This window comes from Sardina pilchardus, chromosome 20 (genome assembly GCF_963854185.1).
Source record: "Sardina pilchardus chromosome 20, fSarPil1.1, whole genome shotgun sequence".
Classification (NCBI taxonomy): Eukaryota; Metazoa; Chordata; class Actinopteri; order Clupeiformes; family Clupeidae; genus Sardina; species Sardina pilchardus.
In genome coordinates, this window is record NC_085013.1 from 19401879 (window position 1) to 19419626 (window position 17748).

Here is a 17748-nt window from a genome sequence, read left to right on the forward strand (position 1 = left end):
AGCTGGGAGACTCTTTTTTTCCTCCACAATTCAGGCTCTACTTGACTCAAAGGATAGAAAGTAGAACATCTTAATAAGTGGTTTGTGTCAAGAGGAAGTTTAAGTGTATTGTAAAATATAAAATAGTAGTAGTATTTATGTCTACTTTTGGTTTCTCGTGTAGGCTAATACTGTATGTAGCCTAAGCCTATAAGAAAAATCATTAGGGCTGCTACAAAATGTCTACCTGAGCCGTGGCACTGGTGATGATGAAATATTTTTATGGTATGTTGGTATCAAGGGCTCGCATTAACCTAGCCCATAACCACCATCACCCCCCACCCCTGGGGTTAAAAATTAATGAAAATTCAATATTATACCATTTTAATCGCCACTATCTTCTGTTGAGATGTTCTGAACTTCACCACAATTCAATGTATGATTAACCTGACACCCTCTCGGGTGATGTTTTCAAATTTCATCCATAGGCGGAGCATAAAATAAATAATGTGTTTAGTGACTGTACTGCATTTCGTTCTCTTTGTTGTACTCTGCACAATGACAATAAAGTTTAATCTAATCTAATGTACACCTGTAGATGGTGATGTTGAGCGAAGGGTTGCTGATAGAGGATGATGAGGAGAGAAATTACAAGGCAGGACTATCTCACACACACATCTCTCTCTCTCTCTCTCTCTCTCTCTCAGACACACACACGCACACACACACACACACAAATACACACAGGTACACACGCATGGACACACACACACACAGGCACACAAGCATAGACAAAAGTTGCAAGAGTACTGTAGGTGGTGGAGTATGGAGACAAGTGTGATGCATTTTGTTGAGGATGTGGGACTGAGGTCATATTTTGTACTGAGGTGCATCTAGTTCGAATTACAAAAGCTCTTTTTTTTTAAGTTATTCAGCATGAACAATAAACATGACTCAAAAATATAATTAAGAAATCCATGTGCAAGATTACAGTAATCTTGCACAACAAATAGTACAAATGCGCAATTTCCAACCTTGTTGCATGGTTGCAAGATACCCGCCACTACACTAGGTGGCAAACACGCAGTGGTGCTTTTTAAACATTTTTTTCATAGAGGAAAGTCAGCTACCCACAATTCCGTTGAACGGTTTTGGACGCCATAGTTGTTCGCGTTGGAAACTCAACGCATTGTGAGATATACGTATTCCCTGAAAGTTTTCCACTTCCCTATTGTTATTTTCTTTTTCCAACTGTGAGAACTTGAAATATTAATCGGCCAAGATGCCGCGTATTATGATCAAAGGTGGTGTTTGGCGAAACACCGAGGTACGTAACTATGTTTATCAAGCTAACTAGTATGGCTAGCTAATATTAGCTAACTGCTAATGTTAGTTCGCAGTAATGTTTAGAGTCTGTGTAGCGAACTCTAACCATTTAGCTAACTTTACTCTCTATTAATTACATACAGGAAATGGGCGTATGATTATGTCTGTAGATGTTCGCTGCATGCTGATAGCGTATGAATTGAAATAGTTGGGAAATTGCACCAACTTGCCTCCCTTGTCAAGAGATGTCGTACCTAACGTCAAGATTAGCATGCATACTCTTGAAATGAAGAACTTAGCCAGTTTTCAGCTATCATTTAGGAATCTTCCGTGTTTTTTATTGGCAGTATTTTCTATATGTCTAGTCTTTATTTACTATAGTACAAGTATTACCTCAGACCAATTGTCATGGTCTTTTGAGACAGTTGGGTGGCTGCTAGCTAATTCATGTTAAGATAAACAGTGGTGCCATACATGTTGACGTGGTTGCTTGCAAGGTACGATTTTTTCAACTTTGGAAGGAAGGCTACTTGCAAAGTATTGTCTCTTACCTTATCCCCCCTGTATCCATCGTCACTGATCCCCTCACTTTATTTGCTCAGCATTCTTTGCAGTTCTTCAGTTGATAACCATGTGCTGACAGTCATTTGTCCATGGAAACCAATTTAGAACAAGAATTATTCAGAAGTTGTGCACCACGCATGGTGATATATCGTTCATTTTCTCTCTACATTTCACCTCTCTCCACTTGTAGGATGAGATTCTCAAAGCGGCTGTGATGAAATATGGCAAAAACCAATGGTCTCGAATTGCATCCCTTCTGCACAGAAAATCAGCCAAACAGTGCAAGGCCAGATGGTAAGTTACTCCATGCACGTGTGTTACAGTTTCACATGTCACTGCTGTGCATGATTTGCATTGTGTGTCCAGTGGACCTTTTTGCCTTTATTCAGATAGAACAGTGCAGAGTGACAGGAAGTAAGTGGGAGAGATGGGGTGTGATTGGGGAATGACAGCAGGTTGGATTCTAAACCTGGGTCCCGTGGGTACTCGGACCCGTTAATGCTATGGGCGCTGTAGCCTTTCGCACCACAGTGCACCTCACAGTAGGTGCCTCTCATGAAGCGTTTATACTTTATACTTGCTCCTCGGGCCTCAATCCTCACTGATCTACATAAAGAATGATGGGGGGAAACAATGGGATAGTCGGCCCCAGCCGTAGCTCAACTGGCTGGGGCACCTGCACCGCACGCCGGCGACCCGGGTTCGATTCCCGCCCCGTGGTCCTTTCCGGATCCCACCCCAGCTCTCTCTCCCACTCACTTCCTGTCATTCTCTCTACTGTCCTGTCCGATTAAAGGCATAAAAAGCCCCCAAAAAAGAAAACAATGGGATAGTCTATCCAGTGTTAGTTAGATCAGTGGGAACGCCCCTCGAGGATCGAGCATCGAGGATCGAGGAGGCATGTTGAGAGGCACCCAGTTTTGCATCTGAGGTGTCCTGAATTTGTCTTGTGTTTTGGATAGGTACGAGTGGCTGGACCCCAGCATCAAAAAGACAGAATGGTCCAGAGAAGAAGAGGAGAAGCTGCTGCATCTGGCCAAGCTGATGCCCACCCAGTGGAGGACCATCGCCCCCATCATCGGCCGCACCGCCGCCCAGTGTCTGGAGCACTACGAGTTCCTGCTGTGAGTCTCAAGCGTGCAGATAGAAGAGCCGCTTCATGCAGCACGTTGCTGTGCTTGGAGTAGCATATAGGCCCATGTCTGTTTTATATCTGTATATGCCAACCACTGAATTTTTAAGTGAGGAAGGGCTGTAAAGGCTTGAAATGTTACTTATTAAATAAAAAGGAACTTTATTAGGAGATCTCCTGTGCGGATCTTCACTTTTTCTTTAGCCGTATTTTTTTTGGTCCTCCACCCGAATTATTTGTATGTGCGTGACTATGCTTACTGTTTTTTCAAATTGGAGTAGGATAAAGGCCTATATGTCTGTCTTATCTGTATATGCCAACCATAACATTTTTAAAAGTACTGGCTCATAATGAGCGTTTGATTGATTCTGGGTGCGTTTGTCTCTCTATCTGCAGAGATAAAGCAGCTCAGAGAGACAACGAGGAGGATGCAGGAGACGACCCCCGCAAGCTTAAACCGGGAGAGATTGACCCAAACCCTGAGACCAAGCCCGCCAGGCCCGACCCTGTGGACATGGACGAAGGTGAGCTTCTCCCGCCTCCAGGAAACGCGTCCTGATGTCCTCACACGTGAAGCATAAAGCGCCTGCTAAATGAGTAAATGTAAAGGCCTTTCCATGCTGTTTGCTGTAGTTTAATTTTTCAATTTCAATTTAGTTTCACTTATAGAGCGGCAAAACATTACACATGTCTCATGGCGCTTTACAGAGTGTTAAAGACTGAAAGAGAGCCCATGAGTAACAGTGGCGAGGAAAAACTCCCTAGAATTGGAGATACATATAGGAAAAAAAAACCTCAGACAGATCCACGACTCAAGGGCCCAACCCATCTGCCTAGGGTCAGTTACAGTACAGTAAGGTCATTTGTAGTATCAACAAATGATAATCTCTCCTGTGTTTTTTCCAGATGAGCTGGAGATGCTGTCGGAGGCCAGGGCTCGTCTGGCCAACACTCAAGGCAAAAAGGCCAAGAGGAAAGCCCGAGAGAAGCAGCTGGAGGAGGCCAGGTAAAGGTCGCAGGTCATAGGTCGGGATTCTCAGCCCGGTCACAAGCCCAGCCGCTGTGTTTTAGAATGGGTATCATTGGCCAGTAACACTTCGCCAGAATGTTTTGACCTGATGTCTTAGTTCTGCTGTGAAAGAGTGTTATTTTATTTTGATTGCACTCTGTATAGCACTTTGGTCAGTGTAAGCTGTGTATAAATGTGCTTTAGAAATACATTTTACTTACTTACTAAGAGTTGAATGAATCCGTACTGTTATTTCCTCACTAGATATACATCCAACACAAGACCATTTTAAAAACTGCTAGGCTGTTTTTGTCTTTAGTTTTTTAACTTCTAGACTATGGTGCAGGCGTACTGAGCCTTATTATTTTGACTTGGTGATAAATGTATACTAATGTTTAGTCCAGCATCTGGAAGAGCAGCTTCTCCTTTAGACATCATGCTAACGCTGGTGCTCTGGTCCTGTCCACGCTAGGCGGCTAGCGGCCCTCCAGAAGCGCAGGGAGCTGCGGGCGGCGGGCATCGACATCCAGAAGAAGAGGAAGAAGAAGAGAGGCGTGGACTACAACGCCGAGATCCCCTTCGAGAAGAAGCCGGCCCTGGGCTTCTACGACACCTCCATGGAGAACTACGACAACCTGGAGCCCGACTTCAAGAGGCTCCGCCAGCAGCACCTGGACGGGGAGCTGAGGAGGTGAGTGGACTTGAGACACGGCTGTCGACTGGCTACTGTCCACTGGGTTTAGTCAGAGAGGGTTGAAGCGGAGCGAGAGGCGCAAATGTTTGAACATTTCTGCGTTCTGTTTTCGCAAAGGGGAGGGGGCCGAAATCCCCCTTTAAGCAGACCTAGAAAGTGACGTTACATTCGAACTGAACAGATATCCCACTATGACGACTTTGCGACACGCCTCTTTAAGCAGACAGGAACTGTTCGAATTTTGCTTCCATTGTTGCTCTATCTTGTCAGTATGAAGGATCTTTGGTTGAAAGCTCCTCTGAAAGTGGGAAGGAAAGTTTCACTGGTGTAAAAGGCTCCTTAGGGGCGGCGGTAGCGTAGTGGCAGTGTAGTGGCTAAGGAGCTGGGCTAGCATGCAGTAGCCAGAAAGTTGTGGGTTCAATTCCCAGCTTCCACGGTTGTGCCCTTGAGCAAGGCACTTAATCCAGAGTTGCTCCGTGGACAATGGCACTTGTGCTGTAGTTGACATGTGGCATGACAATTCACTTTGGACATAAGCATCTGCTAATGTAATTTAAAGCTTTTCCAAAAGCAGTGTTTATTGTAAAGGTAGTTTGATGTTTTTGTTTGTTATTGTCCCTTGATTTGTAAAATCTTCTGCGCCACAGTGAGAGGGAAGACCGAGAGCGCAAAAGGGACAAGCAGAAGATCAAGAAGAAGAAGGAGTCGGACCTCCCGTCCGCCATCCTGCAGACCAGCGGCGTGTCCGAGTTCACCAAGAAGAGGAGCAAGCTGGTCCTGCCCGCCCCTCAGGTAGAGGAGAAGCACCACACTGTTCTCTTGGCCTGGTTTTTACCCCTACAGATGGATAGTGTTCTCCTCATTTGAGACTGATTGCTCTGATATGAATGACTTCCAATGTGCAATGCATACTGATGCTAGCTAGTGCTAATGCTAATTATAATGAACTGGACAAAGCATTTGGCTGATTTAGTACCACACCAAGACCAAGCTACACGCAAGCACCAGTGAGTCAGCTCAGCAGCACACAGACGAGGAAGTTGTCAGTGAATTAATTTGCTTAAAGAAACCCAGTTTTCAAGTTCATTTTAAGTCAACCTATGTTATGTTTCTGCCGATGTTAAGTAAAACTCCTCAACTGATTTCTGCTACAGGATCTGAAGCTGGCCTGTGGTGTTTTGCTCATTATATGTGTTTGTGTTGTAGATCTCCGACGGGGAGCTGGAGGAGGTGGTTAAACTGGGCCAGGCCAGCGAGATCGCCCGCCAGACGGCCGAGGAGTCCGGCATCACCAACTCGGCGTCCAGCGCCCTGCTGTCCGAGTACAACGTCACCAACAACACCATGGCGCTGCGCACCCCCAGGACCCCCGCCGCCCAGGACAAGATCCTCCAGGTGAGGCCCGCCTCCAGAAGAGCCCACACAAGCGTGGAGGCGCATTATTTACATGTATTCATTTGGCACACGCTTTTATTTACTTACAGCAGTAGAGTAACATTTGAGCTACTGTGCAGAGGAGACCTTAGCTAGGAGTTAGCACTGCATCTGTTAATACTAGAACTAGAGGATAGGAGTGGATATGTTTTAAGTACTAGTCAAAGTGTGGTATTAGCACTGCATCTGACTGTACTAGTACTTCAGGATAGGAGTGGATATGTTCTACTAGTCAAAGTGTGGTAGGAGGAAAAAGTGGGAGAGGGAGGTAGAGAGGAGGGTATAGAAGGAGGTAGAGGAGGTAAGAGTGAGAGGTGGAGAGAAGAGAGGGAGGTAGAGAGGAAAGAGGGGGAGGTAAGAGAGGGAGGTGGAGAGGAGAGAAGAGAGGTAGAGGAGAGAAGAGACAGAGGAAGTAGAGGGGGAAGAGGGGACGAGCATGGTGAGTGTGTGTCTGGTTGTCAGGAGGTGCTGGGAGAGGAGGCATCACATGGTGTGGCAGCCTGTGCCTGAACAGCTGGCTCCTCTGTGTGGTTTCAGGAGGCGCAGAACCTGATGGCGCTCACCAACGTGGACACTCCTCTGAAGGGAGGCCTGAACACACCCCTCCACGAGAGCGACTTCTCCGGCGTCACCCCCCAGAGACAGGTGGTGCAGACCCCCAACACCGTCCTCAGCACCCCCTTCAGGTATGCCTATACGCAACGTACGGATGACCACACTGACCAGTATTTTGGCCATTACCAGTTGGAGTTTCTCTCACCACAGCAGACTTTACTGCTGTGCAAAGAGCTGTTCTCTTTAGGTTTCTTTAGGCTTGGGAGTCTTACAAGAGCGAGACATTTTTCTTTAAGTGTGGAAATATGGATATGCTTTTTCTTTTTTCTCGACTGGCTAATGCAATGATGCAAAATAATAACCAATTTAAAACAAAATAAATGTTAAGTGTTTATAATTTCCATGCGGTGGAATTGGGGGCAAATTCTTTTTAGAACACGACACCAGCTTGTGCCTGTTATGCCTTCCAGGCATGTTAAAAATACTGCTGCTTTTTCTGACATTTGTTTCTCAGCAAACCCATTAAAAAATAACCAACAGAAATGAGGTCGTTACAGTGTTTCATTATCATGCTGGGTATTAGAAGCATATTAGTTTTGGGAACACAACACCTGCTTGTTTCGAGTGTCCCTTGCGGGGGCCGTTTCCAGGGGTGTTGTCTTGACACCCCTGCTTGTGTCCATGTGTTCTGACCACCTGTCGTTGGCTGACCTCCCGCAGGACCCCGAGTCACAGCGCCGAGGGCATGACCCCCCACAGCGGCATGACCCCCAAACCCTCCCCGGCCGCCACCGCCACCCCAGGACGCACCCCGCTGCGGGACAAGCTCAACATCAACACAGAGGACGGCTCCGTCGACTACACCGACCCGGCCTTCACCAAACATCTGGTACGCCCGGCACGACTACACCGCACACCAGCTCGTAGGCTAGGCGCCACTGGTAGCTTTTTAGTCACATTCTCATCTGTGCACAGCTCAAAATTTATGTTGCGTTCCATTTGCCTCGTACAGTAGGTGGGAACTGGGGATTGCGTTACACCCAAGTTGACTGTTGCAGTTATAATAAGTTGGAAGAACAACCATTTGTCAGCAATTGTTTGTTGTTAGCGATTGTTATCAGACATAGCCATGCCAGTTCAAAACAATCCACTATATAGTATGTTATCCATATAAACGTACTAACATAGCAAGAGATAGAAGTTGGACACTATTGTGACTAGACTACGATTGATTTAATGAGATACAGCGAGGACCGAATAGCTAAAAAAACAGTGAATTTCTACGCATTTTATTTTCTGTTGATGGGTATAGCTATCTTAAAATTAGAATTTGCGAATACGAACGCAGAGAGTGATCCAGTTGAACCTTCCTACTCGTACCTGTTACTGTGTTCACTACCACGACCACCATCATTATGAGTCACCTTTATGACAATACTTTACTATTACACATGCCTCCATTTTCCATTTTCCACTTTCCATGCTTGTCTGTCTGCTGTGTCTACAGCACTTGCCTAGATCTACTCTACTGACACATGGTTACTTTACAGAAGAGACCATTATTAAGACCTTGGGCTAATAGTCCTCTTTACTAGCTGTGCTTGTTAAAGGTGGAGGGCCCTTCCGGCACTAATTGTCCTCTTGTGCACTCTGTCTGTGTCAGCAACGAGAGACTCGCGAGCAGCTGAAGATGGGCCTGATGTCGCTGCCCCTCCCCAAGAACGACTTCGAGATCGTGCTGCCCGAGAACGCCGAGCGGGAGCTGGAGGAGGAGCGCGAGATGGACGACAATTTCGTGGAGGACGCCTCCGAAATCGAACTACGCAAAAAGGTCAGTCTGTCAATCCGTAATGGCCAAGCAGGGTTTAAGGTTTAACAAAGCCTTCAGGCAGGCCAGGTATACTTTGTGCTTTTTACTCCATAGCAATGAAGGTAATGGACTTGTCTGTTGTCTCAGGTGTAGTGGACATCTGTTATGCACCCCTGCATATTTACTGTCTTTTGTTTTGTTATAATCATGTATACTGGTCAGTAGTTTATAATCATATATACTGGTCAGTAGTTTATAATCATATACTGGTCAGTAGTTTATAATCATGTTAATCATGTATACTGGTCAGTAGTTTATAATCATGTATACTGGTCAGTAGTTTATAATCATGTATACTGGTCAGTAGTTTATAATCATTTATACTGGCCAGTAGTTTATAATCATGTATACTGGTCAGTAGTTTATAATCATGTATACTGGTCAGTAGTTTATAATCATTTATACTGCTCAGTAGGTTAGAATCATGTGTACTGGTCAGTAGGTTGCCATATTTTCTGGTCAGTAGTTTATAATCATATATACTGGTCAGTAGTTTATAATCATGTATACTGCTCAGTAGGTTAGAATCATGTGTACTGGTCAGTAGGTTGCCATATTTTCTGGTCAGTAGTTTATAATCATATATACTGGTCAGTAGTTTATAATCATGTATACTGGTCAGTACTGTAGGTTGTCATGTGTACTGGTCAGTAGGTTGTTGTGTGTGTGTGTGTGTGACGATGTGGTTGTCTGTGGGCAGGCGGTGCGCGACGCGGAGCGGGAGAAGGAGCTGAAGCAGAGACACACGGCCGTGCAGAGAGACATGCCCCGCCCCTCAGAGGTCAGCTCCCACCACCGCAACCTCCTCTATGGTCATCGCTTACACTGCAGCAACATCAATATGGGGCATGGGGATATATACACACACACACACACACACACACACACACACACACACACACACACACACACACACACACACACACACACACACACACACACACACACACACACACACACACACACACACACAGTAACACGAGTAAAAGTCCTACCACATATCTTTGCCAACCATACATTTAAACCAGCACAACTCTTCAGCTAGGTAGAGCAGCTAATTGATGAGTTCACCTGTGTTAAGTGCACAGGTAGAACCAATACATGATCGGACTTTTAAGCTGGAGTTTTCCACCTCAACACACACACACACACACACACACGCACTACTCCCAAAAAGTTAGGGATATCTGGTTTCAGGTGAAATGTAAATGTTTCAGTACAGAAAATACTGAAACATTGAACTGTTCAACAGTTTAGAGAATGTCACAGTAAATTCACCTGTAAAGGTTATAGTGGATTTTAGGTTCATCCTGAAATTTCCCCTGAAAGCAGAAGATCCCTGACTTTTTGTGAGTAGTGTGTATATATAAGACATGTTTTTGGTTAGAGGTTTAGTTTGTCCTTGAGAATGGTACAGCAAAATGCATGTTAGCGTAGTGGCTAAGGATGCTGGGTTAGCATGCTGCAGCCAGAAAAGTTGTGGGTTCATTTCCTGCACGTCACCATTGCCATTGTGTCCTTGAGCAAGGCACTTAGAAACCTGAGTTGCACTGGGACTGACATATGTAAGTCTCTTTGGGTAAACATGTTCGTTGAATGAATAGGCATAAAAATCAATAAGTTAGGGCTGCTCGATTATGGGAAAAATCATTATCACAATTATTTTGTTCAATATTGAGATCACGATTACTAAACACTTTGGAACCATCATCCATATATCTAAATGTTTTTTTTTTTCATTTTTAAATTGAATTTTAAGTATTATCATGTTAAAAGATAATGCACACGACATTATCATATTTCGATTATGTTATTTTCATAATTGTTGAAGGTCATAATCACGATTAATCGATTCATTCGATTAATCGCACAGCCGTAGAATAAGTATATTGAAGAGGGGAGAGAGGTCTGTGAAGGCCAGATGCCCACTGCTGACCTGTCTCGTCTCGTCTCGTCAGGTAAACGAGACCATCCTGAGGCCCCAGAACGTGGACCCTCCGCTGACGGAGCTGCAGCTGGCGGAGGAGCTGATCAAGAAGGAGATGATCACCATGGTGCACTTCGACAGCCTGCACCACCCCTACGTGGAGGCCCTCAGCAAGAAGCCCAAGGGCGTGGGCTCCAGCTCCAACAACGCAGAGCACATCGCCTTCCTGGACAAGAACCCCTACAGCAAAGTGGGAGAGGAGGACCTCAAGAAGGTCAGTGCTCCCATTCCGCTCTCTTCACTATCACTTCACTATCATTATTTTTATTTTCATTTTTTTTAAGTATATTTTTGAGCTTTTTTTATGCCTTTAATGCCAGTGACAGGAAGTGAATGGGAGAGAGAGAGCAGGGGTGGGATCTGGAAAGGACCAGGGGGCGCCAGGGTATGGTGCGGGTGCCCCAGCCAGTAGCGCCACAGATGGGGCCTAGATTAGCCTTTATTGTCGTCGTACACGCATATGCAGTGAAATTGAGATTGTCGCTCAGCAATGTATCATATATAGCATATATCAGCACAGGATAAATGAGGATTGGGATCATTTAAACAGAATAAATAATCTGCATGAGATGAAGACAGCACAGCATATATCAACACAGGATAAATGAGGATTGGGATCATTTTAAACAGAATAAATAATCTGCATGAGATGAAGTGCAAGTGCGTAGCATCATGGATGGACGGATGAACGACACTTCTCTGTCCACTCTTGCTGCTCCACAGCTATTGCACATGAAGGAATATCAGGAATACCAGGCTATTGAGGACTTCTGAGGGCTTCTGGTTCTGAGTTTACTCCCAGGATTGTTTTGATTTGAGCACTGGACAATGTTATGATAGATGAACTTAATATTAGTGGGCATATATTTTTTTGGTTTTACAATCCATTTGCAAGAGAGAGAGACATGGATATTTGCTAAAAATAGTGTGTGTGTGTGTGTCGGTGTGTATCAGCGCTGGCTCCTCGTCTCGGCTTGTCCTCTCTGGCGCGGCTCCTGCGCTTGTGCTTATGCAGCGCTGCACTCTGGGAACTGGAGCTCGCAGACGAGATGGTAGAGTTCGCTTCTTGGCCCCGCGCACGTCCAAGTGCTCCTGAGGACATTCTGTGGGCTTGAGGTTTGGGAGGCCGAGCCGAAGCCAGTGTGTGTGTGTGTGTGTGTGTGTGTGTGTGTGTGTGTGCTCTCTGTGGAGGGCCGCCGCCGTGACCGTCCCCCTCTGGCAAGGAGCGGCCTGCAGTCAGACGCCGTCCCAAGCAGCGCAACACACACACACAGACAGACAGACACACAGACAGACACACACAGAGACACACAGACACACACACACACACACACACACACACACACACACCTCTCCCCACAACGTGCAGCGCGGGCGCGCCAGGACTATTTGGAGTCGGAGACGGAGAGAGCCAGCCAGCCAGCACAGCTCGGATGGTCCCCCTTATATTCACTACGCAGATGTTGGACTTCCAGGGAATTTTTAGCAAAGATTTTATTTATTTATTTTGTTTTTGAGTTACTAAAGTCTGGGTTGTCGGGTTGTGTTCAGGGGTTACTATGAGGCATTGAAATCCTTAAAAGTTTGTGAATTTTAGAGGAATAAATCAAGGTCTTTTGGAAAGTTTTTGAAAACACATGGATCATTGAAAGTGCTAGAAGGATGATTTGTAAGAAAAGGCAAGATGCTACATTGTGTGCCATTACAGAAGCACAGGACAATTGAGAAATGTTAAAGTCTCTAAGCATTCAAGGCTCTCCTCAGTTCTTGTTTGTCAAGAGTCAGGAGTGCTTTAGAGTTCTCAGTATAAACATGATCTGTGTTCTAACCGTGATCTTGATCTTGAATCTTGACACAGTCCCAAACTATGGTGCGTTTAGATCCCTGAATTTGAGAGAACTGGCTCAAATTCACTGGCTGACTGTATTCGAAAGTGCCTTTGACGTGCAAGAAGATGTGGGTACCCTGACCTTTAAAAAGTATGGAGCAGTGAATAATGCTGTGTTGAAATGCCCCTTCTGCAGGCTTCAGAGCTTCTGACGCAGGAGATGGAGGTGGTGAAGTCCGGTATGGGCCACGGTGACCTGTCCATAGACGCCTACAACCAGGTGTGGGAGGAGTGCTACAGCCAGGTGCTCTACCTGCCCGGCCAGAGTCGCTACACCAGGGCCAACCTGGCCAGCAAGAAGGACCGTATCGAATCCCTGGAGAAGAGGTTGGAGGTAGGCCCGAGCTTCCTCAGCGTGCCGCTTGTCATTCTGCTTTTCTCCCAGTAGGTGGTAGTGTTGCACAACTCTGTGCTGTCATCTGCGAGGGTGACTTCTGGAGCAACAATATGCCCTTGAATATTGGAGGACCTTGTTTTTATTCTGTTTGTAAAAGCATCAGTTCACAATTATTTTTTTTTCTACTCCCTAAAATGTCCAATTTGAAGCTTAATTGCTCTTTAATTACAAGCTATCATTCCGTCTGAGAAATGTGGCTCCAATATTTTTTTTTTTCCCCCTCACATACACGCCGAAATTTTTCCCAGAAGGAAAATGGCCTCAAATTATATTTTCAGTAATTATGTCATTCATCACTTAATCCTGGATTCCAATTTGCCCGTTCTCACATTTGTGTCTGAAGTTTCACGAGTCGAACGTCAGCGCCTTTCTTTTTTTATTATTATTATTTTTTATTATTTCAAGTCGTTCCAGCCAATCGCCCCCTCGTCTCTTTATAAATAAATGAATGGATTGAAATGGTGACAGTTTAATCAGCTTAATCATGCGAGGGTCGCGGCCTAATTAAGGGTCTCTGCGGAGTAATCATGCATCTATGAGCTGTTTTAACGCCACTCCAAACAGCCCGTGGCCCTAAAGACACAGGGATGTGTGCTCTGGTTTCAGAGAGATAGAGCGAGGAGGAGGAGGAGGAGGAGAGGGGCGCGGGAGGAAGAGAGACGCATATGTGCAAAGTTTCGCTTAATCAGGGGGGAGAGCCGTCTCCACAAAGGGTGCGTTTGTTTCATATTTTTTGGCTCGGAACACTGGGCGGAAACTTGGAGCCCATTCACACAGCAGCGCTGTCGGAGGCCACGGGGGCTGGGGGCGTTTGTGCGTGTGTGTGTGTGTGTGTGTGTGTGTGTGTGTGTGGGGAAGGCTGGGTGGGATGGGGGGGGGGGGGGGGGGGGGGGGGGGGGGGGGGGGATGGCTGCAGTCACTTCATTGAATGAAGCAACAGGATTTTTAGTTCTGGCAGCTGCATACCACATTTATCAACTAGCAGCGGGAGCCTCTGATGCCGCACACCAGCACCAACCCCTGGGGGGAGAGTGCACATGGGCGCGAGTGTGTGTGTGGTGTGTGTCTCTGAGAGTGTGTGTGTGTGTGTGGGAGGGGTCCTGGAGCCCAGCGGCGGGCTGGGGGGGGGGGGTCTTGAATCGTGGCCTCCATCCTCGCCGACGGCCCCCCTCGGCGCAGCGCCGCGGCAACCGCAGAGAGTCAACAAGGCCGGCGGGTTCACGGGCTGAGGCCGCACACAGCCCGCCTGCAGAGGGGAGAGGAGTGTGTGTCGAGAGAGAGAGAGCGTGTGTGTGTGTGTGTGTGTGTGTGTGTGAGAGAGAGAGAGCACGTGTGTGTGTGTGTGTGTGTGTTTGGAGGGAAGTGTGTGTGTGTGTGAGAGAGAGAGAGCACGTGTGTGTGTGTGTGTGTCGCGGGGGGCAGTGGGGCTGAGGCTGTGTGTGGAGCTACAGACGTACGCTAATTCCGCCGCTGCCGCCGCTGCTGGAGTTTACGGTCAGCACTTAGTCTGCCCGCTCACTCCCTCCTCACCCAGTGTGTGTGTGTGTGTGTGTGCGCGTGCGCCCACTCCCTCCCTCCCCACGCGCCCTCTTTCATGTTCTCTCCCCTGTTGTCTGGTCATTAGGTTTCTCTGGCTACCTTTTTAGGATCCTTTTTTCCTCGTCTCATCTTGGCTCAGTTTGTCCCTCGCTCCCCCCACTCCTCCCCTGTGGCACTAACACGACCGCTTGAGGACGCCCAGTCTCGTGTTATTCTTTTGTCTTCTCTAATTGTGCAAATGAGCGTGCGCTGGCCACCTAGAAGGGCGCAAGGATGGGAGTGTGTAAGGAGATCTGTGCTGGAGAGTGCTGTAATGGTCTGGTCATGGAGGCGCTCGGAGGAGGAGATGCAGTGTGTTGTTGCCATGGGACGTGTTGATGTTGGACGAGGCGTGTCGTTTTTTCCCCTCCTGTCGTATTGTTTTAAGCGCTGGCTGTTCTTGTGCAAGTCACAGGTAATTGTAAAAACGAACCCTTCTGTGAATGGTTTGTGTTGAGTTGGTACTCGGTATATATCATTTTTATTTTTTTCCTTCTTCCCCTCGCTCGCCCCCGTGGGTTCTTTTTGTGCTGCCAGGGCTGGAAAACATAATCAGCATTCAGGACGTTGAGCTTTTACCCAGATCTCTTGCTGAAGCATCAGTGGTACACAACAGAAACTTGTGCATGAGTTTGCAGTTATGACTGCAGCCGAAAAACAGGCCTGGTGTGTTGGTGTGACCTGTCAACGCCAGTCGACAGCATTCGGAATTCCCCGCATGATGTATGTTTGATCATGGGGACGCTGCCAGGCCCTGCTGAGAAAAGAGTATAGTAAAGGCCGTCGCTGGTCAGGTACATCGTAATCAGTCTCGAGAGCTGTCATTTCCTGGGAGCGTTTTCTAACAGCGGACATTAGCGTAATGATGACTGATCATGATCGTGCTGTTCACGGAGCTTGCGTGCAGGAAACAAGACCGTAGATCGGTTTCCGTGGGAACCGTGATGTTGTAACGTTTTTTTTTTTGCCGTTTTGGCGCTTCTTCTCTCGCAGATCAACCGCGGTCACATGACCATGGAGGCCAAGCGGGCGGCCAAGATGGAGAAGAAGATGAAGATCCTGCTGGGCGGCTACCAGTCGCGCGCCATGGGCCTGGTCAAGCAGCTGGGCGACCTGTGGGACCAGGTGGAGCAGGCCCACATGGAGCTCCGCACCTTCGGGGAGCTCAAGAAGCAGGAGGACCTGGCCATCCCCCGCCGCCAAGAGGTGAGAGGTCACCTGAGGTCAATAGGGAGAATAGAATAGAGTAGAATAGAATAGAATAGGTCTTTATTGTCATGGTCACAGGTACAATGAAATTTAAGGTGCTTTCCCATCAGTACACCATTCATGAGTCTATATGTATAAAAAAAAATATATATGTGTATGCTAAAAAAGATGATAAATAGAAACATATAAAATAGCATTTAGGAACTAACCATGGGTACCGCATGACGCTGATGTGCATAAAACAGGGGTAATCAACGTCATGCGGTACAAGGTGTCATTAAAGGGAACTGACCAAGTGTACCACATGGCGCTTATGTATGTACAACAGGGGTAATCAACGTCAAGTGGTAGAAGAAGTGATTAAAGGGAACGTGCCATGTGTACCGCATGACGCTGATGAACATGCAACAGTGGTAATCAACGTGAAGCAGTACAAAGTGTTAAAGGACACTGATCATGAGTACAACTTTATGGAATAACCCCTGTTCTATATGTACTGTATGAACTCCGAGTGCAACTGTTGGCCTTCAAAAGGGACATTTATCAACAGTGTCTATTTATGTCTTTGATTCCAAGGGAATGATGGTAGCCTTGTGGCTTCAAGTGAAGTAAATGTTATTATAATGAACTTTCAGAAGTTCTGTGTAGGTTGTAGGTTCAGAAGTGATTCTGAATTGGATGATTGATTGGATTTTCCTGAATGTTCTCTGTGATGTAGCTGGAGAGATTGTCGGTACAGTTTTGATCTGTTGTGCCAAAAGGGCATGATGAAGGGCCAAGTCTGTTGGGCCGCTGGAATGTGCAAAAATACAGGTGTGCGCAGTGGTCCCTAAAAACGGGCCGCTGTAATGTGCCAGTCAGTGCATCAGCGCACCTTCCCTTCCCTCGTCTGCTCTCCTGTCCTGTGTGGTGACCTGCTGTGGGCTTGTGTGTGTGTGTGTTTGGTGACGTGCTGTGGGCTTGTGTGTGTGTGTGGTTGTGACCTGCTGTGGGCTTGTGTGTGTGTGTGTGTTTGGTGACCTGCTGTGGGCTTGTGTGTGTAGTGACCTGCTGTGTGGTTGTGTGTGGTTGCAGGCGCTGAGGGAGGACGTCCAGAGGCAGCAGGAGCGTGAGAAGGAGCTGCAGCAGAGGTTCGGAGACCTGCTCCTGGAGAAGGAGACGCTGGGCGGCGAGAAGTTTTAAAACCAAACCAACCAAACTCAACTCAACTCAACTCAACCCAACTGAACTGAACTGAACTGAACTGAATCCGACCGTCAATCACAGAGCTGTGTCACTCAGGACCAGCTTGCTCTCTCTCTCTCTCTCTCTCTGTTTCTCTCTCTCTCTCTCTGTTTCTCTCTGTCTCTCTGCCCATAAGCATGTCTACCATTACCCTGGATTGCTATGCTCTCTGTGCTGGTGGTCAAGCAGAAAACTAGCTTCAAGTGTGTGTGTGTGTGTGTGTGTGTGTGTGTATGCCTGCGTGTGTGCATGTGTGTACGCGTTGCTGTTTGTCAGCTTTGACGTTGTGTGTGGGTGCTGGACATTACGACCCAGTGGATCCTGTGTCTCAGCTTTGGCTGCAGTGTACAGAGGGATGCTTCAGACTGGTAACTTTTTGTGGGCAGTTAATGTGAAGTACATCACAACATTCTTGTTTTTAAAATCTCAAACGGAAAAAAACAATATTTGTGGATATTGCTTTCTTTACTTGATCTGAAATCGTGTACATAACATTATGTTAGATGTTGGTTATTTTTACATTTGTCGAAAACTAGGCCCTCATTTTCTGTTGAATGTTGGATCTGACCTCCACTTGGTTTGTATCAAGTAAGATGAAAGGTCCTCAAAGTCGAGGTAGGGTGATGTCTTGGCAAGGTAATAAAAATTTGCTGTCGATTCTAAAACAATGTCTGGTGTTTTTGATTCATCCCGCGCGGTCAGTAATGGTGGTCAGGTGGATTCAGGCTGAGGTATTTTTAATATTAAAACCTACATCCTAATGAGTTAGTTTTCATATTCTATCCGCCTCTTAGCACGTCTAGAGTTACAGGCTAAGCTTCTCGTTGCTTATTTTCTAGCCAGTTCAACTCAATGGAGCGATTGAACACACCTCCGTGACAAATTGCCGTTTTGTCCTGCAC

General features: G+C 46.7%; 1 protein-coding gene across 1 annotated transcript; it reads left to right on the plus strand.

Annotated features, from left to right (window-relative positions):
* The first annotated feature begins 1124 nt into the window (after positions 1–1124).
* On the plus strand, positions 1125–17290 carry cdc5l (CDC5 cell division cycle 5-like (S. pombe)). Its single transcript, XM_062522693.1, has 16 exons — positions 1125–1306; positions 2060–2163; positions 2832–2993; positions 3398–3525; positions 3908–4007; positions 4483–4701; positions 5352–5496; positions 5911–6099; positions 6676–6824; positions 7414–7582; positions 8357–8524; positions 9264–9344; positions 10522–10764; positions 12575–12772; positions 15407–15619; positions 16697–17290. Exons 1-16 carry the CDS (start codon positions 1262–1264, stop codon positions 16802–16804), a joined length of 2421 nt encoding a protein of 806 aa, XP_062378677.1. The 5' UTR covers positions 1125–1261; the 3' UTR covers positions 16805–17290.
* Positions 17291–17748: the final 458 nt, after the last annotated feature.